The 26,936-nt window shown below is 42.9% G+C and overlaps 2 protein-coding genes across 2 annotated transcripts in view; both read right to left on the reverse strand.

The window, feature by feature from the left end:
• The window catches only part of LOC111155429 (alcohol dehydrogenase, iron containing 1), a 35,272-nt gene extending 12,060 nt beyond the window's left edge, over positions 1–23,212 (reverse strand). Inside the window, exons 1-12 of the mRNA XM_022515584.1 lie at positions 23,128–23,212; positions 16,056–16,093; positions 14,167–14,213; positions 13,387–13,440; positions 13,044–13,198; positions 12,702–12,898; positions 11,058–11,135; positions 9,839–9,944; positions 7,181–7,333; positions 4,823–4,921; positions 1,621–1,699; positions 1,343–1,439 (exon numbers count right to left, since the gene is read on the reverse strand). Coding sequence (XP_022371292.1) covers positions 1,343–1,439; positions 1,621–1,699; positions 4,823–4,921; positions 7,181–7,333; positions 9,839–9,944; positions 11,058–11,135; positions 12,702–12,898; positions 13,044–13,198; positions 13,387–13,440; positions 14,167–14,213; positions 16,056–16,093; positions 23,128–23,186 — 1,162 coding nt within the window. The 5' untranslated portion in view covers positions 23,187–23,212. The remainder of the gene's footprint in view (positions 1–1,342; positions 1,440–1,620; positions 1,700–4,822; positions 4,922–7,180; positions 7,334–9,838; positions 9,945–11,057; positions 11,136–12,701; positions 12,899–13,043; positions 13,199–13,386; positions 13,441–14,166; positions 14,214–16,055; positions 16,094–23,127) is intronic.
• Positions 23,213–24,063: 851 nt separating this feature from the next.
• On the reverse strand, positions 24,064–26,584 carry LOC111155432 (ribosome biogenesis regulator homolog). Its single transcript, XM_022515586.1, has 2 exons — positions 24,354–26,584; positions 24,064–24,153 (listed from the first exon to the last, which is right to left on the reverse strand). The coding sequence occupies exon 1, from the start codon at positions 26,483–26,485 to the stop codon at positions 25,388–25,390; it is 1,098 nt and encodes a 365-aa protein (XP_022371294.1). The 5' UTR covers positions 26,486–26,584; the 3' UTR covers positions 24,064–24,153; positions 24,354–25,387.
• Between the last annotated feature and the right edge of the window lie 352 nt (positions 26,585–26,936).

Here is a 26,936-nt window from a genome sequence, read left to right on the forward strand (position 1 = left end):
TTTTATGTTCCTGGGATTGCTGCCATAAAACATACCATCAAAGCCTCTGGGTTTTCCTGTGAAGTGTTTAGAAAAAAGAGAGGGTAGAAAAGAGAGTAAGTTGGTATAAAGCTGAGAAAACCTAAAATTACGTTGGGAGTTAAAATATTTAATGGCTAAGTATGGAATCACAGTAAACAAATCTTCCTATGCAAGGGAGAAGAGTTGGTGGGTTCTTCTACTCTGAGTTTTGTCTACTGGAGGAATTACTTTCTCAGTAACATTGTTGGTTGCCTGGAATTTTAGCTTTGAGTTCTCTAAGACTTTCTCATTTACCATACATCAAGCCTACTACTTGGGCTCCTTCCAACTCGCCACTGCATATTTACCAGGCTTCTACCTGAGTGCCCAGAATGGCTAAAAACACCCCCGATCCAAAAGGGAAAGGGACAGAAGATCCTTGGTAAGGTGGGCACCATATTTCCAGTAGCCCATGCTGGGAAATCGAGCCGCTGCTCTGCTTCTCTACCCTGAACTTCTCTCATTAGCATTCCCTGCACAGCCCAGCACCTGGAACTCTACGGAAGCACACCCATCAGTGTGAGACGTGGAGGTGAAGCAGGGCACATGGAAGCAGTCTGTGGTCATGCCTATCTTCTTGGAAATAACCTCTCCAATGGCTGGTGCTAGAAGAGCATAATGAAGTTTCTTTTTAGCTTTTCCCTTCCTACCCTGAACATAAGTATGGGAATAGAATGTTTGGAAAGTTAATCAGATTCTCAAAGTCTACTTGAAAGAGTTCTCATCTTAGAAAAATACCCTAAATTTTTACTTAACATTGAAGCTAGGCTGCATATAATTTTATTGCTTGTGAGATTCAGAAAGCACTGTGGGTGTCTTGTTATAGACATTATTTATTCTACAGAGCAGCAAAACAAATTCTTCTTTTGGGATCTTTTTATAAAGTTTCTGGTGGTTTAGATTTTCTATAATTGGGCATGTACTGTTACTTCCTGAAACAAGATTCTTTTTATTACCTATTAAATGTAGCAAAAGGCACTTGCAATATTAATATTATGTAAAGAGTTTCATGTTCCTTAGGGATGAAAACAAGATAAATAGCATTACTATAACCTTAACATAAGCAATATTTGGTTCCATTTCATTGTTAATAGACTATTAGAAGCAAAATTACAGAATTTTAGTGCTAGATAGGACTTTAGGCAGGTCATTCACATTTTATTATTAAACTCTTTCAGAGAAACTTTATGGGTATTATTATCCTTTATAGTTTATCCGCAGAAGCAACCCTACAAAATGCTCCACATATGCAGGTCACAGATTCATGAGTAATGGTTCGTACCCAATATTTCTGCCGTTTCCAGGTGCCGTTCAGGAGACATCTGTGCTGTGAAAGTGAATACCGCTGGGGAGGTGAGTACCACAGAAAGGCCATGAGGCTGAAGAGAAACAAAATGTGGTGACCATTGGGGCAAAGTTGGGTCTTCAGCCTGCATTATTCTAGATACTGAATTACTTTATACTCCAAGCAATCAAGAATTGACAAATCCACATAACAAATACATTTATGGCAACTGCAAAGAACATGAAATTTAAATAAAGAATTTGTTATGATTTTACCACCAGTGGGTGATCCACATTATAATCCTTTGCTTTATATGTCTTCACTAAGCCTGAAATTGGGTAAGACATTCCATGGCTAGAAAAGAAAAAAAGTCCTTATGTTGACATATAGCTATCAGAAATTCAAAGTAACAAAACACACATACTTTTATGGGAGAGCCCTTCACAGTCTCTTGACAAAAGAGTTATCTCACAAAGTGATACATTCTGTTTTCTTTGATACAACAATATATTCTTGCATTGGACATTTTGTGTATTCGCTAACAAAACCTCTGAAATGTTCAAATTTAAATGCTCGTAGAGTTGTAGGTCAAATGCAGAAATTGCTTCCCAAACACATTGATTAACTTGATGATCTTGAAGAAATCGAGAATGTACTTTGAAGTTTCTTTAATAAGCTTCAGGGCATGCATTTTGGGTTTTGTTCTGCACTGGCTTGGCAGCATGCCCCTGCACAGCTGACGATGGGTGGGAGTCTTAAGAGCCAAGATGTGCTGTGTTAGACATGCAAGCTTGACCCTCCAGTGATCTGTCCCATCGATAATTGATACATCTTTTCAAATGTTACATACTAATAGAGTTGACTCATAAATGATTATTGTAGTCTGAAAGGCTATCAAGAAAAGGCATCATGGTTTTTATTTGTGGGGTTTGATTTGTTTTGATGAAAAAACACTTTTTATAAACTCTTGAATTCTTGGTGAACAAACAGGACTAATTTAGTTTACTAGATGACCCAGAAGATATATCTTGTGAGAAGCTTATGTATTTATAATTGATATGTTGTAAATGAAAGGCTTTACAATAGTAAAATGGTCCGTAAGTCTTTTTCTGTGGGTTACTGGATGACTTTGGGCTTATTCAGCAAAAGACTTAACATTTCATAGGAAGACCAAGTATTTTGGTGAATGGTATAAGGGATACCAAAAAGGTATCCCTTGCCTATCCCTTTCGTGAGATGGATCAGAAGCTATTGGTTCTCTGGATTGCTATTTGGGAATATGCTTGACCTTTCTTGGGCTTCACAGCATGTGGAAAATTATTGCTTAGTGTGCTTTCATGATGTGAAAGGGTTCATGTAGCTTTCAAAAGTAACTTTCTAGTGATATCCAACATCTTAGTTTGATTTCTTTTAAGAGTTGTGTATGTTCTTTGTAAAAATTAAAACGGTCCACAATCCTATTTCTTCAAGATAACCATTATACAATGTTTCTTCTAGTCTTATCATGCATATCTTCAATTTATGATCATATGTGCATACAGTTTCAAACATTGCTTTGGTTACTTAATATTCTTTTTTTAAAAAAGATTATTTATTTATTTATTTGTTAGAGAGAGAGATCACAAGTAGGCAGAGAGGCAGGCAGAGAGGGAGGGGGAAGCAGTCTCCCTGCTGAGCAGAGAGCCCCATGGGGTGCTTGATCCCAGGACCCTGAGATCATGACCTGAGCCAAAGGCAGAGGCTTAACTCACTGAGCCACCCAGGTGCCCCTAAAACATTATTTTTAATAGCCATATTTATTCTTTGTGTACTGCACTTCAGTTAACCATTCCCAAACTGTTGGAAATTAGATTGTTTCTAAAATTTTCGATTATACATACCACTTAGGTGACTATCCTTATAAAGAAATTCTTTGATCATATGATGATGATTTCTTTTGTCTACATTCATAGAACTAAAATTAGTGGGCCCAAGGATATAAACATTTTTCAGGCTCTTGGGAGATTTTGCTCCCTTGCTTTTTATTTTATTATTTATTTATTTCTTAAGATTTATTTATTTACTTGAGAGAGGGAGAGAACTAGCAGGAGGGACAGAGGGAGAAGGGGAGAGAATCCTAAGCAGACTCTGCAGTGAGTGTGGAGCCCAACACAGGGCTTGATCCCATGACTCTGAGATCATGACCAGACTCAAAAACCAAGAGTTGGTTTTGTGCCAACCACAAAGCAGGTGAGTGATGCCACACAGGCACCCCACTCACCTGCTTTTTAGAAAGGTGTTATCAATCTATGTTCTCAGCAGCCAAGTTTTGGGGTGACTCCACTATACCCTCCACAGCAAAGGCCTATTCTTAATTCTCAGTGATCATAGGTATTCAATGTTAAGGCATCATACCAAAAAGTTCTGATCAAACAAGTCAATTCTGGGCTACAGACAATGATTCTGATCCTTTTTTTTTTGTGAGAGATTAGTAGGAGGAAAAAAAAAATCTTGCATTTGAGGTTCTAAAAATCCCCAACACATGGTGAGGATGTGGAGAAATCAAAACCCTTATCCACTGCTTATAGAAATATAAAATGGTAGAGCTTCTGTGGATCACAGTAGTAGTTCTCAAAATTTAGACACAGAGTTACCATATGACCTAACAGTTCCACTCCTAAGTATATACTCAGAAATGAAAACGTATATCAACACAAAAAACTTGTACACAAATGTTCATAGCAGCATTATTCATAATGGCCAAAAGGTGGAAACAGCCCAGTGTCCATCTTCTGATGAATGGAAAATAAAATGTGGCATATCCATATAGTGGCATGTTACTTGGCAACAAAAAGGAGCGACATAGTGATGCACATATGGATGAACCATGAAAACCTTTTGCTAAGTTAAAGGCACAAATGACCACATATTATCTAATTCCATTAATATAAAATATCCAGAGCAGGCAAATCTATAAAGACAGAAAGTGGATTAGTAGTTGCTTAAGACTGGGGGGTGTAGGAGGATTGATGGATGACAGCCAAAGGGTATGGAATTTCTTCTCAGGGCAATAAAATGTTCTAAAATCGATTGTGGTAATGACTGTACAACTCCATGAATATGCTAAATCCCACTGAATTATACATTTTGAGTCAGTAAATTTTATAGTGTGTATCTCAAGCCTGTTTAAAAAAAAAAAGAAAAAATCTATGAGGGCACCTGGCTGGCTCAGTGGAGCACGTGACTCTTGATCTCAGGGTCATGAGTTGGAGGCTCACATTAGGGTTAGAGTATGTTTAAAAAAATATAATAAAACTTAAACAAAAATCTATGACCCAATAAATTACATTTGAATTAAGAAAACATTCCAGGACCCTCAGTTAAATTTCTTTTTTCTATAGAATATTTAGGTCTTACCCCTTTGTCCTAAATTACAAACATTTTTTTAAATTAAAAGCAATAGCTTAGGTGAAGAAATAAAATCTCAAGTTTGCTCACCAGAGATGAACACCAGCATTTCCAAAGCCAATGCCAGCAAAAGCACTTGCCAAGTGCATATTAGACCTTGCTTCAAGATCGTCAGGATTTCTGACAGCCCTGTGGATGATATAAATACCTACATCAACATTGGCATTTCCTATCGAATCAAGAGCTGCCGTAGGGAAAGACTTGGGAAGAAAGAAATTCTACTTGGTAGGAAGAAAAATTAGGCAACTTATTCAAACGACACCTTGTCTTCTCAACGAAAACTGAAGGGAAACATATTTTCTTATCAATGGTTTTGGGCAAAGGCATAATAAATATGCTGTCGGGCTGCTCATGTGATGAAAGTGCTGGGGGAAGCAAGGCACTGACCCTTGGACTGTGAGCTGCTCTAGAAAAGTGCCCCAAGACTCATTCTTCTTCTTCATTTGTCAGTGAGCTTGACGGCAGCTGTGAATGAACTGCGAGTAAACACACACTCGGAATGGACAGGGCCCAGACTGGTTCTCTGAAATGAGTCCCTGTCGCCTGGGGCTACCTGCAGGCTAAAAGCAGCCTGCCCGGCCATCTTTCTTTCTGTGACACTGCCCCAAATAGAACCCTCTGGAAGCCTCTTTTAGTATCTGTTGAAACCACATGTACTATTTTAATATTTTTCCTTATGGAAGTGGGATGTTATTGCAGGATGAGCCTTTGCTTGCTCTAGATGTCCCAACACCACTCTGTAAAAGCAAATTCTCAAAGGCCCCTTGCACATGCAGCTCAGCCATCCTGCACATGCTGGCTTAGAAACCCTGCCCCAGGGAGGAAGCCGAAGACTGCCAAGAATGACAAACCACCCCTTGCTTGCTTTTCACGATTTTGCCTGGAGTAAGGGCTCCTGTTATGCAGTAAGCGTGCTACAGCCTTTTATCTCCTTTCATTTGGAATGGTTAGGCATCTGTGGCTCCTTTCCAAACCCAGCGTTCGTTTCTTATTCCCTGAATGCCAAGATGAAAGAGCAGATGATGGGGCTTTAGCTTTCCTTCTGTCCTTTACACCCCCTCACCTTCCACTCTGCTCTGCCAAGCCTTCTGTCCCCGTCTCATGTTGGTTGACCACTATCTGTATCTGCGACTACCCAGGCAAGTGCTTCCCTGCTCCCTGATGGTCTCCTGAAATAGCTCTGTGTCCCTTCCCTTTGCTTTATGACAAAATGCAGTCTGAGTTCCTTCTCCAGTACAGCTACCAGCTTGGGGCCAGAGGAAGCACCATGTTTACATCTAGGTCCAACCTGCCATGCTCTTTGCTTCTGTTATGTGTACAAGAGTGAGTCTGGGTTTGCGTAGGTCTTAATGTCTCAGGGATCAGCTTTTATCTCTAAGTACATCTTTGCTCTCTTAGGAGCCAATCGTGGCTATAGCATTTATAAATCCTTTGAAATTTTTTAGAAAGCTTTTTATTTTTATTTTTTTTAACCATAATAATATTTAACTATAACATTTTTCAGATATGATCAATATAAAAATTATTGAAATTTTTACATTCTTTTTCTGCATACTATCTTTAAAATCTGATGTGTATTTTGTACTTATATCTCAGTTCAGGAAAGCCACATTTTTTATTTTATTTTTTATTAACATATAATGTTATTATTTGTTTCAGGGGTTCAGGTCTGTGATTCACCAGTCTTACACAATTCACAGTGTTCACCATAGCACATATCCTCCCCAATGTCCGTCATCCAGCCACCCCACAGAAAGCTTTTTATATCTCCTGGGACAGACAACTCTAGACATTGGTTTCTTAAATTCACTTCATGTGAGTTTGCTTACTGGGTTGACTCTGCCTTCAGACAGGGCCTGCATGGGCTTGGCCATCTGCCTCTCTGGGTCTCATTTCAGCTCTTGGTGTAGCCAAATCTCAGAGGACATCTGCCCTCACCTGAGCTCTGGTTTCAAGGCTTTGATGAATAATCCTTCTAGATGCATCCTTCAGAAATCAGGGGCTCATATTTTGTTCCCTTGCCTTTGCCTTTTCAGACTGAAGGACTCACGTTTCATCTGTCCTCACATGCATCCCTCCCCATCTTTTCATCCTTCCAGAGCTTGCTGGTCTCTGGTGCTCCTCTATATCCACTGACTAATCTTTTGGTGAACAGGCGTGCTCAGGCTATTTCAGGATCTGGCACACTACATTTTATGTGAGGGTGGAATGTGGTTTTCCTGTTCTGTTTCTTTCTTTTTTTTTTTTTAAAGATTTTATTTTTAAATAATTTTGACATCCAATGTGGGGCTTGAACTTACAACCCCAAGATCAAGATTTGCATGCTTGACTGACTGAGCCAGCAAGGTACCTGTTCTGTTCCGTTTCTATCTCCTCTGGGACACATACCTTTTCAGATACTTAGCGACGATCCGTAGTGCGTGGATGGCCCAGATGTCACTGACTGGGTTGCTGCCCTGGTATGCTGGCCGGGTGATAGGATTTGAAGGGCAAGGGCTCCGCATGTGGTAGGGGAGGGCAGTGTAGGACTCCAGGGCATGGCTAACAAGACATATTTAAAACACACAGATTGAAAGCACCTTCTTTTTCCCCTCCATTCAGATTACAGACTCTCTTGGACATGTTCAGTACTCACTCCACTGCAGATAAGCTCCGTGGCAGTGATAATCACAGTGTGTTCCACCAGGTCAGACTCTTGCCTACAATAGTCATTGCTTATTACAGAAATTCACAGTGAAGTTTATATTAACAGCATTATTTTTTGACCAGTATATGTTGCTGGATTACATATGGCCCCTTTCTAGTGCAAATAAATCTTTATGATGTTGAATTTTTACATTATTTGGGTCATGAAGAAAAGCCCTGAATCTAAAAAATGATTTCCTTGTAAAATATATTTACCATTAAACTCCTGTTACCTAGGGAGGGTCATAGTTACATGAGCCTTCTATTAAGAGTACAGTGCAGTGGGTGAGAGCACAGATGCCGGGGTAAGCTGTAAATCCTAGCACCAGACCTTCCTGTAGCAGGCGTGGGGTAACTCACTATCTAACCTGTGCCTCTAAGACAAGGACAAACAATAGTATGCCTTCCTGGTGCTGCTGTAAAAATTAAATGAGGGGGTACACATAAAGTACTTAGAATAATGACCAGCACATTGTAAAACTTACAGTTCATCATTATTATTAAATTTTGGCCTGAAAAATAAAATTCAGTTCTTTTTTCTGATATTCCCTCAACTAAAGGTTGGCTATTTCAAGGACCAAGCTTCAGAATTTCCTCCACCTAATGGCCTGCCATCAATTCTAATGAATCAAATGCAGAAGAGAGAAAACAAAACAAAACAAAACATAACCATCTAGATCAGTGATGCATTGGGAACACAATGTAAGATGAACTGTTTCAGGCATGAATTATGTATGGTTTTTGGTCTTAGAATGGAGAATTTCTTCTACACCTGAGAAGCTGTTAACATCTTTTGAACAAACCATTGGAAATTCTTTTAAATAGTTGGTGGATGGATGCTATGGCTTTATGGTTCTTAATCTGTCCAATTTGTGGGCAGTGCAAGAATGGAGTATCCATGTGGGGAGATATTAACCAAATACCTATGATGTGAGAGTCACTGTGCCAAGGGGCAGGGATGGAGAGGGGAGTAAGATGGTCCTGTCCTCATCCAGCTCACAGTGCAGTGAAGATGAGCATGTGAAAGGGAAGTCCACCCAATGCGGAAGAGCAAAGGATGGAGTGGTCAGTTGTACCTGAGGAGAAGAAAGGTGGAGAGGCTGTCAGCAAAGGCTCCATCAAGGGTAGGGTGCTCCAGTGGAACTGGAATATGAATTCTCCAAAGAGATAAAGAGCTGAGCATTGGGGACATGCCAGGGCAAAGAAATTTGGCCGTCTGGCAGTAGGCGTGGAAAGGCACTAAAAGACTTGTCAGGTAGACGTGTGTGTATATGTGTATATGTGATGATTATATTGCATTCTGAAAACTTGCTGAGGCCGGTATGGAGGACAGATAGAAGGACTATGGGATGGAAACAGAGACGCTGATGAGGAAACCACTGCAATTATCCAAGCAAGAGTTGGGCAGGTCTGAACCACGGTGGGAACAATGAGGCTCAAGTGGAGGGAGCAGACAGGAGAGAGCCCAGCAAGACAAGTGGTAGGAGGTACTGGGCCATGTGCGGACATAAGAAAGAAGTTCATAGCAAGCCCTGCTGCTCACTAACTTAAGGGACTCAGGAGAAGCTGTGAGGTGGTGGGAGGAGGTGGAGAATAAATTGGAATTTCATCGAATTTAAGATGTCATGCATTATAAGACGCATCATTAAAAATACCACTGAGGAAGAAAATCGTACCGTTGCGCCACAGATCTTAAGACGTGTTCTGAGTTCAGAGATGTTAGAATTTGAAAAAATGTACATGTGCAAGTAGATGAAATAGGTAGTTTGGGACATGCTGAATGCAAAGGTGTCTGTGGGTCTCCCTGAGGCCCCTGGAAGGAACACGGATCAGGGAGCCATGGCAGCTGAAGCCCAGGGAACATGCAGCATGACTCTGGCAAGTTACTGAACATCTCCACGGCAGGTTTCTTTCTTGTGTGGTGCAGAGCTGTAGTGAGGTGGTGATGTGTGCGAAGTCCTGACATGTGAGCACAATCCCGCTCAGGGGATGTCAGCTCCCTTTCCTGCCCTCTTCCATGCCATGGCAGCCCTGACTGTTTCCTGTTCCCTGTAGCCCTAGACGCAGGGTCTGAGATGCTGCACGGCAGCTCCACCCACTCCTTTCCCTGTGTCCCTGTGGCAGCAGCTGTGGCTGGCACAGTGGATCCAGAACAGTGGCCTAAGGCTCATCCAGGAGCTCATCTTAACACCATCCTTTATAGGTTCCATGTTTTCATCTAGGAAAGGGGATAATGACAGCCAAAGCTGGGGTGGTTGTGGAACACTAATTGAGGTATGCTTAGCAAGTACTTTCAGCAAGAAAATACAGTCCAGAGACACAGGGCCTGGAAAAGCCCCTCCAGTTGGCACTGGTACTTACCAAAGCACATCGAAGCCACTGTTGGCAACCACCCGGTCAGGCATGTGCAGGGTGTGCAGGGGATCGATCAGTCCCAGTGTGGGTTTGATGGCTCGGGAAGCAATGCCTAAAACAGGGATTTTTCAACAGAGGCAAAGGTATGGACACCATTTTAAGAAATTAAGTTACTTTAGGATAACAGTTTATTCTTAAATTAAAAATATGAGATTCATTCTCATGAAGGGAGGCAACAAGAATAGTGGAAAGAGATCTGGAGTCAGAAACCTGGGTTTTTCAGTGGATCTGAGGCTCCTTGTTTGAAGGAGCCAAGTGTGCACATCTCTTCCCAACTCTGGTTTGAATGATGTCACTGGCAATGGTGGGAGTATTTACACCAAAGAAATTGGCCAATACTAGAAACTGGGGCTTATTTACTGATTGAATGCCAGAGAGCTGGTTTACTAGCACACTGGTGGTTTGGGTGCTGGTTCTGCAGCTTCTATGTGTCTTTGGCCAAGTCACTTAGTCTCTCTGAGTTCTCCATTAGATCATAACCATATAGGGCTTCTATCCCACATAGCTAATGTAAGGCTTTTATTAGAAAGTATTATGTAAAAGTCTTTGAAAAACTGTAAGATTAAATTCAAGTATTGGCTACTGTTATCTTCAGTAACATCAAAGGATAATGTCATTTAATTTTAAAAAGAGAAGTTACTATAAATGTGCAGCCAAATATCAATTTATTCTGCTACAAAGGCCTGGGACCTTTGGATCTTTCTGGAGTGATGGGAATGTTTTATACTTTGGTTGGGATAGTGGTTACATGGGTATATCTATTTGCCAAAATTCACCAGACTGACTCTTAAAATGTATGCATTTTATTATATAAAAATTGTATCTCAATGAAATTGATTTAAAATGTTGAAAGGAAAAAAGTGTTGAAAAGATGTCCAAGAAAGGGAATAATCATTCAGCACTGACGCACAGTTACTAACTTGAGCAGAGAAATGGCCAATCAAGATTATGGCATTTCAATATGCTTTGTAGGTAATTCTCAAAGAAGTTGATTAGACTGTTTCATATTTTTACATGTACTTGGTAAAAGAAAGAAAATGTGTGTATATACATGCCCTTAGCTCTATAACTCCTTGATTTTTAAATATTAGGATTAAAGAAAAGGCCGCGGGGTTGAAAGGTAAGAGAGAGAATTAAACATGATTTTTATGGGCACAGTTCTTACCAGTTTTTACTTTCAAGTGTTCATAGTCAAAGATGGCAACTCCTGTAGTTTCACTCCCAGTTCCTGAGGTAGTTGGGACTTGAATAAAATAACATTAATTTACATAATGCATCTAAGTAAAGGTCAGTGGAGATACTTAATTCACCCTTAGGAAGCAAGGAACAAAGTTAGAGAAGGAAGCACTGATCCCCCTATTGCTCACGTGAGGTCCGTATCTATGTTAATCCGCATGTATGCTTCATATGTCTGTCCGTGTCTGCATTTACATGCATGCGTAATAGCATGCCTGTCAGCATTAACACGTTTCCTATGCATATGTGATGGCAGTGTCTGCATTAATATGCACACATTTCACGTGCACGGTGTTCATGTCTGCGTAACGTGTAGGCATGTCTAACGTCTACGTGCACTTTGATGAGTATGTGTGATAGCTTTACCTGTATTAACACATACGTATGATGTCAGTGCCTGCGCCAGCATGTATACAGGCATGACATGTATGTATGGTGTCCATGCCTGTACTAACACGTGTGTATGTTTACCATGTGTTATGTGTCCTGTTTCTGCAACAACAGCTAGGAACCCCAGGAACTCGAGCACCCGAGCTTATGCAGCTGCAGCCGGGCATTCAGAGGAGGCTGCTCGGCATCTCGGTTAGAAAACTCATACATGCCTTCTCTGAAAGACATCTTTATTCCCTCCTGGCAGCAAGCACAGTAACGTTCTGCCTTTGCTAGGCTCCATGGTTTTGTAGTTCTGTCAACTTTCTAAACTTTACTAATCACCCCTCTGTGTGATGCTGACACAGTTTCACCAGAGGGTTCCGTTTGCCAGACATCAATTATGTTGCTCCCTGCTGATTGCTCATTCACATCAAAGCAGTTCATCTGCCTTCAACTTACTCCTATACCATCATGGGGCCCATTCACGGTGGGGGCAGTTGAGGAGGAGAAGAGAGAGGACAAAACTTCAGACAGATATTGTCCAGTTACCAGTTAGTGCATTTTCACTATAAAACTTTAAGCAGTAATACGCTAACAGCCATAAAATAGGAGGGAGGGAAGAAAAGACCCAAAGATCCCAAGCTCTGTGCGGGACAGAAAAGCTATTCTGACTTGGACTTGTGTGTCTGTCCCCAGGGCAGCCACAGAGCAGATGTTGCCCAGAGAGATGTGGGCATGCTGGCCACATGTCCTAGAGAAGAGACAAAGCCCCAGGTCAGCTGAAGAGCCATTGTGTGGAAGAAAGGGTTGAGTCAACACCAGAAAAATAATAGCGAATGTTCCCCTTAAACTCCACGGTGGCTGGCAGAATGGGACAAAGCAGAGAGGGGTTTAGAAGACAAACCTGCCAACAGAGGGATCTAATAATATGGAAACGATAACCTTCCCTCCTCCTTCACACAATGACTGCCTAGCATAAATCTGCAAACTTTCCCACCACTGACCCAAATTGTCCGTCTGTGCAATAATGATCAGAATTTTAAAACATAAATGAACTGCTATCTGTTCTGCTCTCCAAACACTGTACTACACTGAAATGAAGAAATTAGAAAGCTTTGGAAACATACCCTAAAATTCCTGGCTTGCATCTTTCCTAAGACCTTTTGCCAATTGCAAAATAAAACATACAAACAGCCTTTACCTGCAATCAGAGGCTTAAGAGGCACAGACACAGGCTTTCCCTTCCCAATGGGGGCATTGACATAGTCTAGGAAATCAGAGTGAGGGCTGGATGCATACAGATTAGCGGCTTTGCAGGTGTCCATGGTGGAGCCTCCACCGACAGCAACGAAGGCATCAAAAGCTCTGCTTTTGACAAATTCAATTGCTTCCATGAAGCTTAGAGAAGGGAAAAGAAAAGCCATCATGTCATTATTGTTTTCAGAAATAAACTGCCACACCATTAAAGGCCTGGAGCAAGTTTTAAGCAACAGTGAGATGTGTTGGCTTCTACATAAAGTAAATAGCAGCAATAAAATAATACCTTCTATCTGTTGGTTCCACCCTCACATTATCATAAACCTTAAAATTTATGCCATTCTTTACTAGGGAGTCCATAACCATTTGTACGGGAGGGAGCTGGGAGAGGTTCTTGTCTGTCATCAAACAAACATTTTTAGCACCCATGTTTTGTAGGTCCTAAAACAACAAAAATAATTTATAAGTTAGGTTTCATTGCCCGAGAACTGCAATAGACTCTCTCTCTCTGGCTAACTTAACACTGCACATTTTTAAAAACAAGGGACTCAATTATTGTCGGTTTGCATTTGTTTTAAAAGACAGGTAACATTTCTAACAAAAAGACTGTAGGAATCTTAAATACTTGCCATTCCCACTTCCTTTGTAACTCCTGCTCCATATCTAATATTTGAAACGGCCATCTGCGGAAAAACAACAAAAAAAGACTTAGATATATGTGTGTTTCATTTCTAAAAACCTATAAATGAAATGAATCGTTCCTTATTGTGTAGAGAATAAAGTATATATTCCTTAGCATGTCCTTCATTTTAATTTATGACTCCTGAACTAGGAGGAGACAGAGATTTAAATAATTATATAATTATAGTGTGATAAAAATTCATCAGAATTCATTGCTCCTTTGTTCTTGCTTCAAAAGATTGCTTGGACCTCTTTTAGAATTGTTATAATTACAAATCTAAGCTGTAACCTACAACATATGTAAGTTGGAGAGTTTGTAGAACTGGGACTTTGTCCTGTTTTGATGGCTGAACAAAAGACAGACAATATCTTAACATTACTCATGTTATCTGAAGATTTGTATTCCATTACCCCAACAAGGTACTTTGCTAAATGGGGTATGATCAAATAATGAGATTAGGGAACACCAATTAATAATAGATTTCAAATGAGATAATAATGCATTAGTGGGCGCCTCAGTGGCTCAGTTGGTTAAGCATCTGCCTTTCAGCTCAGGTCATGTTCCCAGGGTCCTGGGATCAAGTCCCTCCTGCTTCTCTCTCTGCCTCTGCCTCTCTCTCTGTTCCTCATGAATTAAAAAAAAAAAAAAAAAAAAAAAAGCATTAGCAAAATACTCTAGTATTTTTTCAAGTCATTCATAAAAGAAAGAATGGATTGATTATATCTACCTCAAAGGCATAATCTGTTGTTTTCCCAGAAGGTGCAAATCCAGGAGCTACAGAAATGTAGAAATTAGCGTTAGAGTAGGCCTCAAAAACAAAGCAAAAATAATAGTTTTTGATAGTAAATTGGTATTTCAGCAGTGAACATAAGCATCTACCTTAAAAAGACTTACCTTTAAAAGAAAATTAAAAGCCTTAGCTCAAATGTATTTTCAAGTTTCATTGTTGCCTATCAAATTGAAATTAAAATCTGCATTTTAAGAGAATGTAATGCTAACTTGATGCTGATTGTGTGAAAATAGTTATTTAAAATATTTTCTTCATTGAAAATAAAATACACTTTTGAAACAATGTCTAAAAATCCTCTAGAAAAAATACCCTCTAGACTCTGGAGTTAGATTACTGTTAGAGAACAATTATTAGTAAATTAATTAATTAGAGTCCTGCTTACATTTCTTATAACAACTGTGATCAGTTTGAATTAAAATATTTTTCCATAGAGAAAAAATTATCACAGTAAGATGTTTATAGTTTTCAAGTTAAAGTATGTAAAAATTTAGTTCTGTTTGTTAAGATTTAATAAAAATTTTTATAAACTGATACTTCTTTATAATATCAGGTTTTAGTTATGGCAGAAATGATTTCCTGTCATATCAGAACAAGACAGCCCCACTTAATGAGTTTTATCCTTATTTTCATCACTCCTCGTCAGTCATAAGATTGAAAAAAAGTCTGCAACAATTTCCACTACTTCTTCTTCTTCTTCTTCTTTTTTTTTTAAAGAACAAGAGACCAAAACTAGACAACAATCTACCTTTGGATTCTTGAGAGCAAGGGTATCCTTAATCAAAATTCAAATTTCTTTGATCCTTATCTACTGTAAAGAAATAATTTATTAATCTTGCTACTGAAGTTTAGGAAAAGACATAAATTGAATCTAGAAAACAGTGAGATTATCTTTCTTTAATTTACTAATATTATGCTCCCAAACAGGAGACTACTAATTCTTTGTTGAAATCAACTAAGAATTGGAAAGAACCAGCTAAAGACAAAATTCTGCATATGTTCACGAGGACCTTAAAGGCTGGCCATGTTTTCACCTAGCAGACGGTCATTAATGACTGGGAGGTCCCTTGGCTTGTCTTGAATGGTGAACCACACCCGTGGCAGGAAAAAGCCCTGTCACTCTTTCTGTTCTACTCCCCAACAGGCTCCTCTGTGGGTTCTGCTTAGTTTCCTGTACGGGCAGCCCCCCTTGTTTCCATTCTCACTGTGCTGTTTAGATTTGACCTTTCCTTCTAAGAGGTGAAATCAGTTTTTGTGTCAGTAATTCATGTGACATTCTGAGGACACGCTGAAGCTACAATGAGCTTCCTGCTGCTCTGTGGACAATGGAGTTGGGAAGGAGTAAGATGTTTGTGAGAACTGAAAACTTTTGTCATTATTTTTAATTACTAAGAAATATAATTTTTTTTTAAATCGATACAAACAAGTTTTTTCCTTCTAGGAACCACCTTTGTTCTTTAGCCTCTTTCTTTACTGAGATGTATTAAGACTGTCCAAAGATTTCATCTTGATTAATTTGATTAACTCAGATGATCTTAAAATCTCATCTATGCCCCCATTTTTAGCTTTGGCAAATAATGCTATTTGAAATAGAAAATTATCATAAATAGCATTAAATATATACTTGAGTCAAACATAATCAATCAGCACACGTCCAGCTACCGTCATATAATTAGAACTACATATTACCAGTTGCAAGTGAAAAGGCAACCATTCCAACTTTCACATCCCTTGATTTCCTTGATTTATCATTTTCCCAAATGTATTATGAGTGCCAATGGAGGGCTTGGAAATTTTGGCCACTTTAAAAACACAAAATGTATTATTACCTTGGGAGTAAGTATGAGAATGAGTTGGGCACTGGCATCTAGGGAAAAGAAAAAAAAAATGTGAAACTAGAAAGCCAGAAGATAGGATGCTTTAATGTGACTCACACTGCATTCTACTCTTGAGATGCTATCAAAGTAGTAGCTTTGGCAAATGCTCCATAGGAAAACCCAGAAATCATCATGGACAAGAAGTCCACTCAGAGTCTTTCCAGTGTTGCAGGATCATTCTTTCAGGAATTATTCAGTTGGTGCTCAATACATGTGTATGGGAAGCTGAGATAAGTCCTCTGGGGATACAAGGAAGTTTGAGATGGAGTCTTAGTGTCTATGAGGTCCCAGCTCTTGTACCAGGTTAGGAACTTCTACCAAATTTACCCAAGGTTAACTACTCAATGCACTTCCTCTCCCATTCCTCCCACCCAGGGGAATTTGTATTTTCTCATTGTCTTCAATGTGTTTATTTTCTTGAAACAGACTCTGGCCCTCTGAGAAGCCCTCAGTGGGCCTGCAGTCCTCACTGGTCACCACCTCACGCCTCCATCTTTTCTCAGCCCAGCTCCAGGGACCTGCAGCCCCTTGGATGCCTCCCTGTGCTGGTTCCCTCCCCAGGGCCTGTGGCTGTGTCCCCCTCTCCCCGCTCCCCTGTGGCCTAAAGTGGGCTCATGCCTGTCACTCTGTCCTCCTCGAATCCCTCACCTCTTCTCAGTTCCCACTCTGTTTCTCTGCCCTTGGCTCCGTTTCCCTTCTCAGTATTGGTAGCCTCCTGTTTCCTGCATAGTCCCTTTCTTCTCCTGTTCGCTGTGCATTTGAGCAGCACCAAAGGGTTGTATGTTTCTCTTTTTTGCCAGAGGACCTTGTCCTAGTGGGGTCCCAGTAGATACGTGAGTGGACAACCACTCCATCCCCCCTTTAAATTTGGAGTGAAAACATCTGAGGGGGAAGGTGGAGAAGGAAAGAAGAGTGTTCAACTCAATGGTCAAGACCTCAAAAAGATTGAGTCAAAGCCGCCAGGAAACCGGTGTGAGCACCACCATGAGTCAAGACTGCCACCTCCTGGACACGGCTGAAAATGCCAAGTGTTGAGAGTCCCCACCATCCCAGCCGGCGTGAGCCATTCTCAGGCTGCCACAGGGAAAACACAGTTGGCAACGCCAAGGTGTTGTCCTTCACCGGTGGGCTTTCTTTGGAGAACTTTCCCTGCTTTACACCCTCCAAGGACAAGAAAGTGGAGGCAAAGGGAAGAAAATCTCCAGACTCTAAACTTTCCAATGACCAGGAATGTGGGAGCACATGCTTTCCTACACTCCTCCCCCTTTTTATTTTATATTTTTTAGGTTCTGAGGCTGCCTTGATTAATCATTTCTACTTTTTACTTGTGGTTTGAGTCCCATCCTCTCTTGCCTTCTTGGGGCCTCCATTTGTCCTGTGTTTCCTAGTCTTCCTCCTCACTTGATCTTTGTCATTGTATTTAAGAGTTTCATGCTTCAAAGTCTCAACCTCTTGTCCCCTCTGGCTTGCTCATCTTCTCTAGGTCTCCCCTCCTGGCCTAGGTCTGCTGGCTCCATTTTCTTGCCTCCCACACATTGCCTGGCTCCCTGAAATCTGGCTGCTGTCTCAACAAGTTCCAGCTTTCCTGCTGTATTCCTAGTTCTCAGGACCCCCCCCCCCCAGCACCTTGCTCTCCTAGGAGTGAACACTGGGCCACCCCCTCCTTGGATGGGTGAAATGCTTTCCGTGGCTTCCAGGACTACCTACTCACCTGGGCTTCCTCTAATTATTCTTTTTCCAGCTCCTTTACCACTCTGCTCGTTTCTTAAATATTGGGTTCTATCCTGGGCTCACCCTTCACCCTTTATAGCAAACACTCATCAAGGCCCCCCAGTATTTCTCTAGCCAAATCCATCACCTCTCGTGGGTCCTCTGCCAATCTCTGGTTTCAGTGTCCTCTCTCATCTGAATAACTACAGAGCCCCTAACAGGCTTCTCTTGGCTCCACATTTGCCACACAGGGGTCAGGAGCTTATTTCCAATGATGCCCTCTCCCCTCACCCGCTTTGGATAAAGTTCAGACTTGGCCCTGCCTCATGGGCCCAGCTAATCTTTCTAGCCTGGTAATCTCATCTCTGTCCATCTCCGGAGCTCTTGGAAAGTTCGTTCTTTTCTGTGAATGGGAGGGCCACCCATTCTCTTTTTTGCCTCCAGAACTTTGTCCTTGTTATTTCCTCTGCCTGAAACATGTTTCCGCCTCTTCTTCCAGGTAATTAGTATCCTTTCTAGTGACAGCTGAAATGTCACTTACCCTGGGCAGTCCTCCCTAAGGCTGGGCCCAGGTAGGCACTCTCCCTCTGTGGTCTGTACTATGCTTCCCTCCCGATTAGAACCATTATCACTCTTCTTCTGTTTGCATCTGCCTCTAGATTGTAAATTTTGTGGTGGCAAAATAAGATCTGCCATTTATCACAACCTCATCTGTAATGGCTAGCATTGCAACAGGCACAAACTAATACCACCTGAAGGAATACTGACTGAAGAAATGAGTAAGTAAATGCAGATGTTTAAAATCCTCTGAGCTTCTTCTCTCATCTCCTGGTGTACCAAGACAGAGAACCTGAGCTTGGGTAAGAAGAATGGACTGTGGGTTCCCCCACTGTTTTAGGACAGCCTGAAACCACTGATGGGCTTCTCTACTCTTGAGAAGCTGAGGAAACCATAGGTAGAGCAAGGCTCTCATTTACCCACCCTCTGGTTCTGGCCTGATTATTCTGGCTTTCCTCCCAGTATCACTGGCTAGGATAAACTGGCCAAGTTTTTTTTTTTTTTTTTTAAATTTTTTTTTAAGATTTTATTTATTTGACAGAGAGAGAGAGATCACAAGTAGGTGGAGAGGCAGGCAGAGAGAGAGAGAGAGGAGGAAGCAGGCTCCCCACTGAGCAGAGAGCCCGATACGGGGCTCGATTCCAGGACCCTGGGATCACGACCTGAGCTGAAGGCAGAGGCTTTAACCCACTGAGCCACCCAGGTGCCCCACTGGCCAAGTTTTTAGTAAAGGTCAGCACCTCTCCTGTGCACTAAATCTCAGGGGAGCAAGGAGCCTGACGTGGGACTTGATCCATCCCAGGACCCCGGGATCATGACCCGAGCCGAAGGCAGATGCTTAACTGACTGAGCCACCCAGACGTCCCATGTTTTTCCCTTTATTATATTAACAACAACCTTCTCTTATTCTTCCCTCTCCTGATGCTGCCCCCACTGCTCTCCTTGCCTATAGTCCTGTAAAGGCTCTCCAATTTCTCCCATTCTCTCTAGGACCCCCTCCAACTGACCTTTGCCCTGTGACTCCACCAACAGTTTGCCAAGTCACGAATGCCCTTCATCTTGCTAATATACCACTCAGTTCTGAGTTCAGTCCTCATCTTGTACAACCTGTCAGCAGCATCCTTCTATCTACTCCCTTCTCCCTGGAAAACTTCTTCCCTTGGCTTCCAGGTTGCTCCTCACCTAGTTTCTTTTCATGCCATTGACTCTGAATGCTGGAGGGTCCTGGGGTTTGGCCTGTGAATCCCTCTCTTTTCTTTCCACTCTCACTCCCTGAGTGAACTCACCTTGTCTCGTGGTCTTGAGTGACTTCTGTGCTCTTATCTTTCTGGTTTACATGTCTTGCTTAAACTCCAGATTTAGCTGCCTCCTCCGACACCTCCACCTGAATGTCTGTTAGGCATTTCAGCTCCTGCCCAAGACTCAGCTCCTGGTCTTCCCTTAAAGCCTCTTCCCCACCCCAGTTTAATGGCAACTTCATCCTTCCACTTGTTAGGGCAAAACACCTTGGGCTCATCCTTGGCCGCCCCCCTCTAGCCCCCAGCATCTCTGACCTCATCTCCCCCTCACCCACTCTGCTCCATTCACCATGTTCTGAAACCATGCTGGTATTCTCCACCTCCGAGTACCTTCCCAGAGAGCCACATGGCTTGCTTCTTCCTTCCACCTTCCACAGGTCTTCCTGTAACCATTACCTTCTCAGCAAGTGTGGTTGGCTGAGACCTTGAAGATATCCAGGTCCTAATAACCTGGAACCTGTGAACATTATAAAGCAAAAGGGACTCTACAGATGTGATTAAATTAAAGATTTTGAGATGGAAAGATACCCTGGATTATCTGGGTGGGCCCTAAATGTAATCAGAAGCATCCTTATACGAGGGAGGCAGAAGGAGATTTGACATAATGGCAATGTGACCACTGAAGCAAGTGGCTACATTGGTGGCTGTGACGACGGAGGAAGGAGCTACGATTTACCATTGCGAGAAGTGCAATGGAAGCTGGAAAGAGCAAGATAATGGATTCTCCTCTAGAACCTCTGAAGGGAGTGTGGCCTTCTTACACCTTGATTTTGGCCCAGTAAAACTGATTTTGGACTTAAGAACTGTAAGAGAATAAATGTGTGTTGTTTTATGCCACCAAGTTCATGGTAATTTATTATATCAGCAATAAGATTCTAATAGTTTGGTCTTCTAAAATTGCATCCCCTCCTGCAACGAGCCATCCTCCTTTACTTTCTCTTCAATACCTATCAACATGTAATATACCCTAAATTTTACTGGTTTATTGTCTACCCCACCTGCCCCACCTACACAGTTAGGCACCAGGGATATCAGGTTGTTTTGTTTCTTGCTGTACTCCCAGGGATGAGAACACTGCAAATCTGTAGCTTGTGCAGTCCTTCCCTCCTGGGCTTTCTCCTGCCTCTCTGGCCATGTTCCTGTCCTTTAATACTTGCTCCTTTTCCTTCATTCAAAGTGCAAATCATTTGCAAATGCAAGTGCATAAGGCGGCTGGTAGATAATGTAAATGGGAGGTCAGAGCTCCTGGCTGGCTCTGTAGCCGGTGTGCCAAATGAGTGGCAGGCTATGTGCTAGGGTCTCTTGGGAAGCCGGAATTCTTGCCCTGTTCAGAGGAGGTGGCCACCACTTCATGTCAGCTCTGGCAGACCTTCCAGATGAAATGTGGGCCCAATGATGCCATTTCCAATTTTCCAAAAATTTTATCTCAAATCTCCAACTTTCTAAATGCATATCCTATTTAAAAAATAAGCCCCATTTTGCCACCCCTGCTTTAACACATTGCTGCTCCTGGAGACCTCATTCTCAACCCTTCTAGGTTTACAGTTTGCTAAGGCCTTTGCTTCCACACCCACAGTTTCACCTGTCCTCTATACACGTGGGTGAGTTCCAACTCACTTCTGAGCTCCAGAACAATGTAATCAATTACCTGCTGACGGTCTTTTTCACCTGAGACATGTCCAATTTGAAGTTCCTAAGGTAAGTTATCATCTTCCTCCTACAGCTAATGTGCATATAGTCTTATCTTGGTAAATGACCCCAGTGTTTACCTAATACCCCATCTAGAAACTTCAACTTCTCCTCCCATCTCACTTATCAGATACAAAATCCTGCTGATTTTGACAGACTCAGTATTTCTCACATCTACCCCATGTACCAGCTGGCTCTCCTTGGTACCCAAAGCCATCACCTTTTAGCTGGAGCATTACAATTACTTCTAGCTTTTCCTTTGACTGTACACTGCCACCAGAAAGCACGGACATATTCTAATGATGCCACCTTCCTTTGTCACACAACCATTCCAAAAACATGTTCTCATGACACTGGTTCCAAGGGATATGAATAGTGTTGCTTGATAAAAACTTTTGTGGTAACACAGATTTAGAACAAAGAGTTTAAATACAGCTAACCTTTTTTTCCCCCTCCATCTCTGTAGGACTTCTCAGAGTCTTTTGTATGCTAATTATCCTGACCCTAAAAGCAGTATGCAACAGTCGGTAGTTTCCTATTTATTTAGCCATGGAATTCCCTGCCCCCCATTGGGCATTTCAAAGTATTAGAACTATAGCTTCCATAATTCCCTATTATCTGCAGGACATAATTCAATTTCTTTAGCATAGGACTGAGAACAAGGACCGTGAAGCTAGAATATCTGGGTTCAGATTATGGCTGTGCCATTTGCTTAGCTGTGTGACACTGGACAGACTCCTTTTCTTCATGCTGTTTTCTTGTTATCTGTAGTCTAAGGATAATAATATAGTATGGCATAGGGTTGTAAGGATTACAGTTACCATTAACAGCATATGTAAAGCATGTAGGACAGTGCCTGGCACATAGTAAGTGCCTCATAAGTGCTATATTCTTATTCTTATTATTCAGGGCCTGTCTTCTCCACCCTCCCCTCCTTCCATGAAGGTAGGTCCAGATTTTAACTTCTTTTAGATCCTGGAACTACATCTCTTGCCAACAGCATTACTCCTTCCAGTTACCTCAAATTCCTCTCTAGTCCCCCTCCTTTCCTCTTATCTCTATTAGATCAAAATTTTACATGTTTTCCCAGGCTGACTTGTGCATTTGTACATCCCACAAATATTATCAGGGGTCTATGATATACCTTCCATTTCTGGACGGGGGCGGGATCAGCCATGTCATAACATTTAATACCCCAACGTCCTGTACATACCAGGGAGTGAACTCCTGGCAATTTCTCACATCCGTTTTTCTTCTCTGCACTCCCTGTCCCTTCTGTTCCTCACAGGCCCGTTTCACAAACCCTGTCCCCTCATCCAATTACCCACTGGAGTTTAAACTGCTCCAGTCTTCCACCTTTGTATCTCAAGCACCTTGGATAGTTTTTGGCACATAACATACACCCAATACAAATGTGCTGATTGGATATATGCATTTGTCTTGGTCACTGTGCCAAGCCCTCCAATGTCTACCATGACATGGGACCAGGCACTGTCCTCTCTGCGCCAATTTCCTTAACGATAAAACAAGCAGGGTGCAACCTGCCTCGCTGCCCTGTGCATGGTTGCTTGGCACCCCGCTACAATGCGGTCCCACCTGGCGCACGGCTCTGACGTGGAGAGGGCACGCGCAGTGGGATCTCCTTCCCCGAGTTTTTGAAGGTAACCTGAGTAAGACCACGCGGGGCCCGGCAGGTCGCACTCAGAAGGACTGCGTGGGCACGGCGGCATCCTCTGGTCCCCCCGCCCGCCCGTCGGCCCTGCACTCACGCTGCTCGCTGCAGTTGCCTCAGCAAGTGCGCGACACGGGCTCGGGTGGCTGCAGCCATGGCCAGACAGTCTTCCTTCCAGTAGCCCCTCCTCCGCCCCTCCGCCAGCCAATCCCGGCCACCGGCCTCCGGCTCCCGCCCTCTCGGCGGAGACTGGCCCCCCACCCCCATGCTAATTTTCCTGCCCCAGCATTAGCCCTCTTTGGATCAGGACCTTTTTCCCAGGAGTCAAAATCTCAAGTGCCTTACCAGCAGTCCCACCAACCACCTCTGAAATTGCTGTAAAGGTAACTGCTTTGTAGGATCGTGGGTGCTTCCTTGTGTCCCTACTTAAAACCCTTTATTTCACATACTGGGGATATGGGGAAAGGGAAAAAAGGGTATTCTTTTTCCACTGATGCCTTTAAAATGCTACTTTGCCTTCCTGTTAACAAATAAATTAAGACATTGCATTTAAACTGTTTTAATAGTAAATAAGGACCTTGCAAAAAGTCCGTTTTTTGTTTGTTTGTTTTATAACAGGGCCAGTGTTGTGTCCAACTGCTAAATCTAAAGTCTAAAAACAAACAAAAAACACAGAAAAATCCCAAAACAAAACAGTAACAACAAAACATCCTGGACAGGTGAGAACTTAAAAGGTGTTAAGTGCTCTAGAATAGCCTTTGATGAAGTTAAGTTACTATTAAATGGTTTCATCAGTAGTTACAAATCTTCCATGATTATACTATACTCTAGGGCTTAGCAGGGACAAGGGCTCCACTTCCCAGGGGGAGAGTTGATCAATGGTGGCAAAAATTCAACTTTAACTTAATCAGAAAGTATCCTAAGACAGAACAATTGAACATCTGTATTTTTAGTAACATACCATGAAATTTGAATTAATCTTTTCTTCCATAGCAATTTCTAAAGATAACATAAAAATGAGGCAACACTGAAAAAGGATTAACTCCCAACTTTAATATACTATCAAAGGTCAGACCAAAAACTTGAGCAGAGTAACTCATGGGCATGTAACAGCAGCAAAAAGGCTCTCCTGGGGGCGCCTGGGTGGCTCAGTGGGTTAAAGCCTCTGCCTTCATCTCAGGTCATGATCCCAGGGTCCTGGGATCAAGCCCGGCATCAGGCTCTCTGCTCAGCAGGGAGCCTGCTTCCTCCTCTCTCTCTGCCTGCCTCTTTGCCTATTGTGATCTCTGTCTGTCAAAAAAAAAAAAAAAAAAAAAAAAAAAGGCTCTCCTGGATTCTAGATCTACTATGAATCCTCCTCAGGAGATACTCATTTTTACAAAGACAAGTTTCAGAGATCAATTAGGGAAAGAGATCCATAAAAGCTATCAACATTTGACCTAATCAAACCAGTTAAGGGCAGTTTGACAAATGAATCAAAGATAACAGAGTAAAGATTTGGTGGGTTTATCTCTTCTCAAAACAGACTCTACCTGAAGTTTTAAAAAAATTGGGGACATAAATGCTGAAAAAGATTTAAGTATTTTCTGGATTAATGAGGATAATTACCATTATTTAGTGAAACCCAAATTTATAATTTACAGCCAATCAATGTTTTTACAGTATTAAAAGCACCAAATCTTTTTTCAAAGAGACACCAGTTGTACTACACTTTCTATATTGTATCTGATACTTATTAGAAAAACCCATACTTCTTTTGGTGTCACTGAAATCATAAATTACCTGCTTTATGTTTTTTAGAAAGTAAATAAAAATAATCTGAAACCCTGTATCCCCTGGCTTTACTTAGAATTTCTAGCAATGGCCTAAATGTCAAAAGTCACACTAGACAGACACACTTTTATTAAAAAACCTTCAGAAGAGTTATTTTTAAGTCCAGTTTTGAAAATAATCTTTGTTCCCATCGGATACATTCCCTTGTTATAAAAATAATGCAGAAATCAATTTTAAGTCTGAAAGATGACCAACTCTCCCCCACAGTATGTCCAAAGTTAAAAAGAAAAAAAGATGTCTGTTTAAATATACAACTCGTTCCCAGTTTCCACCAACTTTTCCTGGATTCTTGTGTCCTCAAATACATCTTTTAATCTCCAGCCAAATTCCTGGTTGTGGGAAAGCAATCTGTAGAGTCCAACATTTATAATACTATCTGGCAGGGAGGGCAGTCTATTCCTTAAACCTCAGTGAAGGCAGCGGCCACCTTCTTCAACAACCCTCCTGTCCCACCAACTCCCCCGTAACTAGACCTTAACATTTAGTATAGCTTTAGGGTTAACAGACGGGTCCGAGGGTGAAAATTATTTCCTTCTCTTTCCTCCTCGGTGCTGTCCTCCTTTCCTCTTGCCGCCCAAGGGAGGCGGCCCAGAATTCATCCTGCCTCCCAAGGCCCGGTTCCTCTTCCCTCCCTGGCTGGGCGGGGCACCTTTCCTTTTGCCCCCAGGACCCTGCCGGCCCCCCTTTCTCTTGCTCTTCTGGCTCATTTTCCTTCTCTTGGCAGCCTCCTCCTGGTCCTCCTCCCTCATCTGTTTATTGGTGGCCCTTGTCACGTCCAGCTGAGGCTTTTTGCTGTTCATCACCCTAAGCAGCTCCAACTGGCTCTTCTTCTCGGCTGCAAAGTCCCCGAAAAGGGGCTGAAACTTTCTCTTCTTGCCCGAGCCCCGGGGGGTCTTCTCTTTGGGCAAGCGCTCCTGGAAACGCCCCACAGAGGCGGTGGACACCTTGGCCACCTGCATGGCGCGGCCTAATTCCTCCTTACTCTGGTGTCCAGTAGGGTGCAAGCCAGCCGCGCTAGGCACCTGCATCTTGTGCGCGCGAGCCAGGTTACGCAGGCGGTTCAGCTCATTCTTGGCCACCCGTTCCTTCTTAGCCTGGATGCGCTTGGCGAACTGGTCCTCTAGGGGGTCGGCACCACCGGGCACCTCGATCAACCATTCCTTGGTGTCATCACGGGCGCGCTGATAGCCCCAGCGGCGTCGCCACTGGCCACTCACCTCGTCCCACACCAGATTGGTCTTCTTCTTGGGACGGATGCCCTTGAGGCGCGCGAACTGCTGCCAGCGCGTAAGCGGCCGCGGCCGGGGCACCGGTTTCTCACGCGGCAGGCGAGTGGTGGGCTCCGGCAGCCGCGCCACCAGCGCCTCCTCCACGCGCTCGGTGGGCAGCTGCCATAGCTGGTTGATGAGCAGCTGCGTGTTGTCCCGCGCCAGGGCCTGTAGCTCAGCCTCCGGCGTGGCTCCCGCGCGCCGCAGTCCCGTCGGGGGGTTCCGGTCTGATGCCAGCAGGTTACCCAGGTCGAACTCCAGCTCTAGCTCCTTGTGCACTGTGATGCGCTGCAGCTTCTCTGCCTCGTCCCGCTCCGCCTTTGCGAGCAGTTCCTCCACGCTCTGGCCCTCCATGGCTCCCCCCCCTGGGCTCGTTCGCTCCGGGGAGACAGTTCAAACCACTACTCTGCCAACGCCGGCTCAAGCCCGGGAAACGCCACCACGTGCGGTCGCCTAGAAGCTAGTTCCGGAAGAGAAAGCTTCACTTCCGGGGCAGCCGGAACAGGTTCGCTGTCCCGGCAACCCGAGAAAAGGCCGGCAGAGAGCGGTGTTGGAGAGCAGATGGGAGGACCGGAGGCCCTTTGACGTGAGCCCGGAGGTAGGCGGTGCTGGTGCAAGGAGCGTAGACTGCAAATTCCACGGCGCAATTGGGACTGTCTCTCCCAGGATGCGGCGGCGGAGGGGGGGTGGTGCAAATTTGGGGCGTCGCGATTTAAGGGGGTTCCAGGGGCGACTGTTACCAATTTCAGGGTAAATCAGTTCACTAGATGTTTCGCTTCTCAGCTTTCTGGAACTACATAAATTT

The sequence above is a fragment of the Enhydra lutris genome, unplaced genomic scaffold (genome assembly GCF_002288905.1).
Source record: "Enhydra lutris kenyoni isolate GAN:26980312 unplaced genomic scaffold, ASM228890v2 scaffoldscaffold41, whole genome shotgun sequence".
In the NCBI taxonomy this organism is placed as follows: Eukaryota; Metazoa; Chordata; class Mammalia; order Carnivora; family Mustelidae; genus Enhydra; species Enhydra lutris.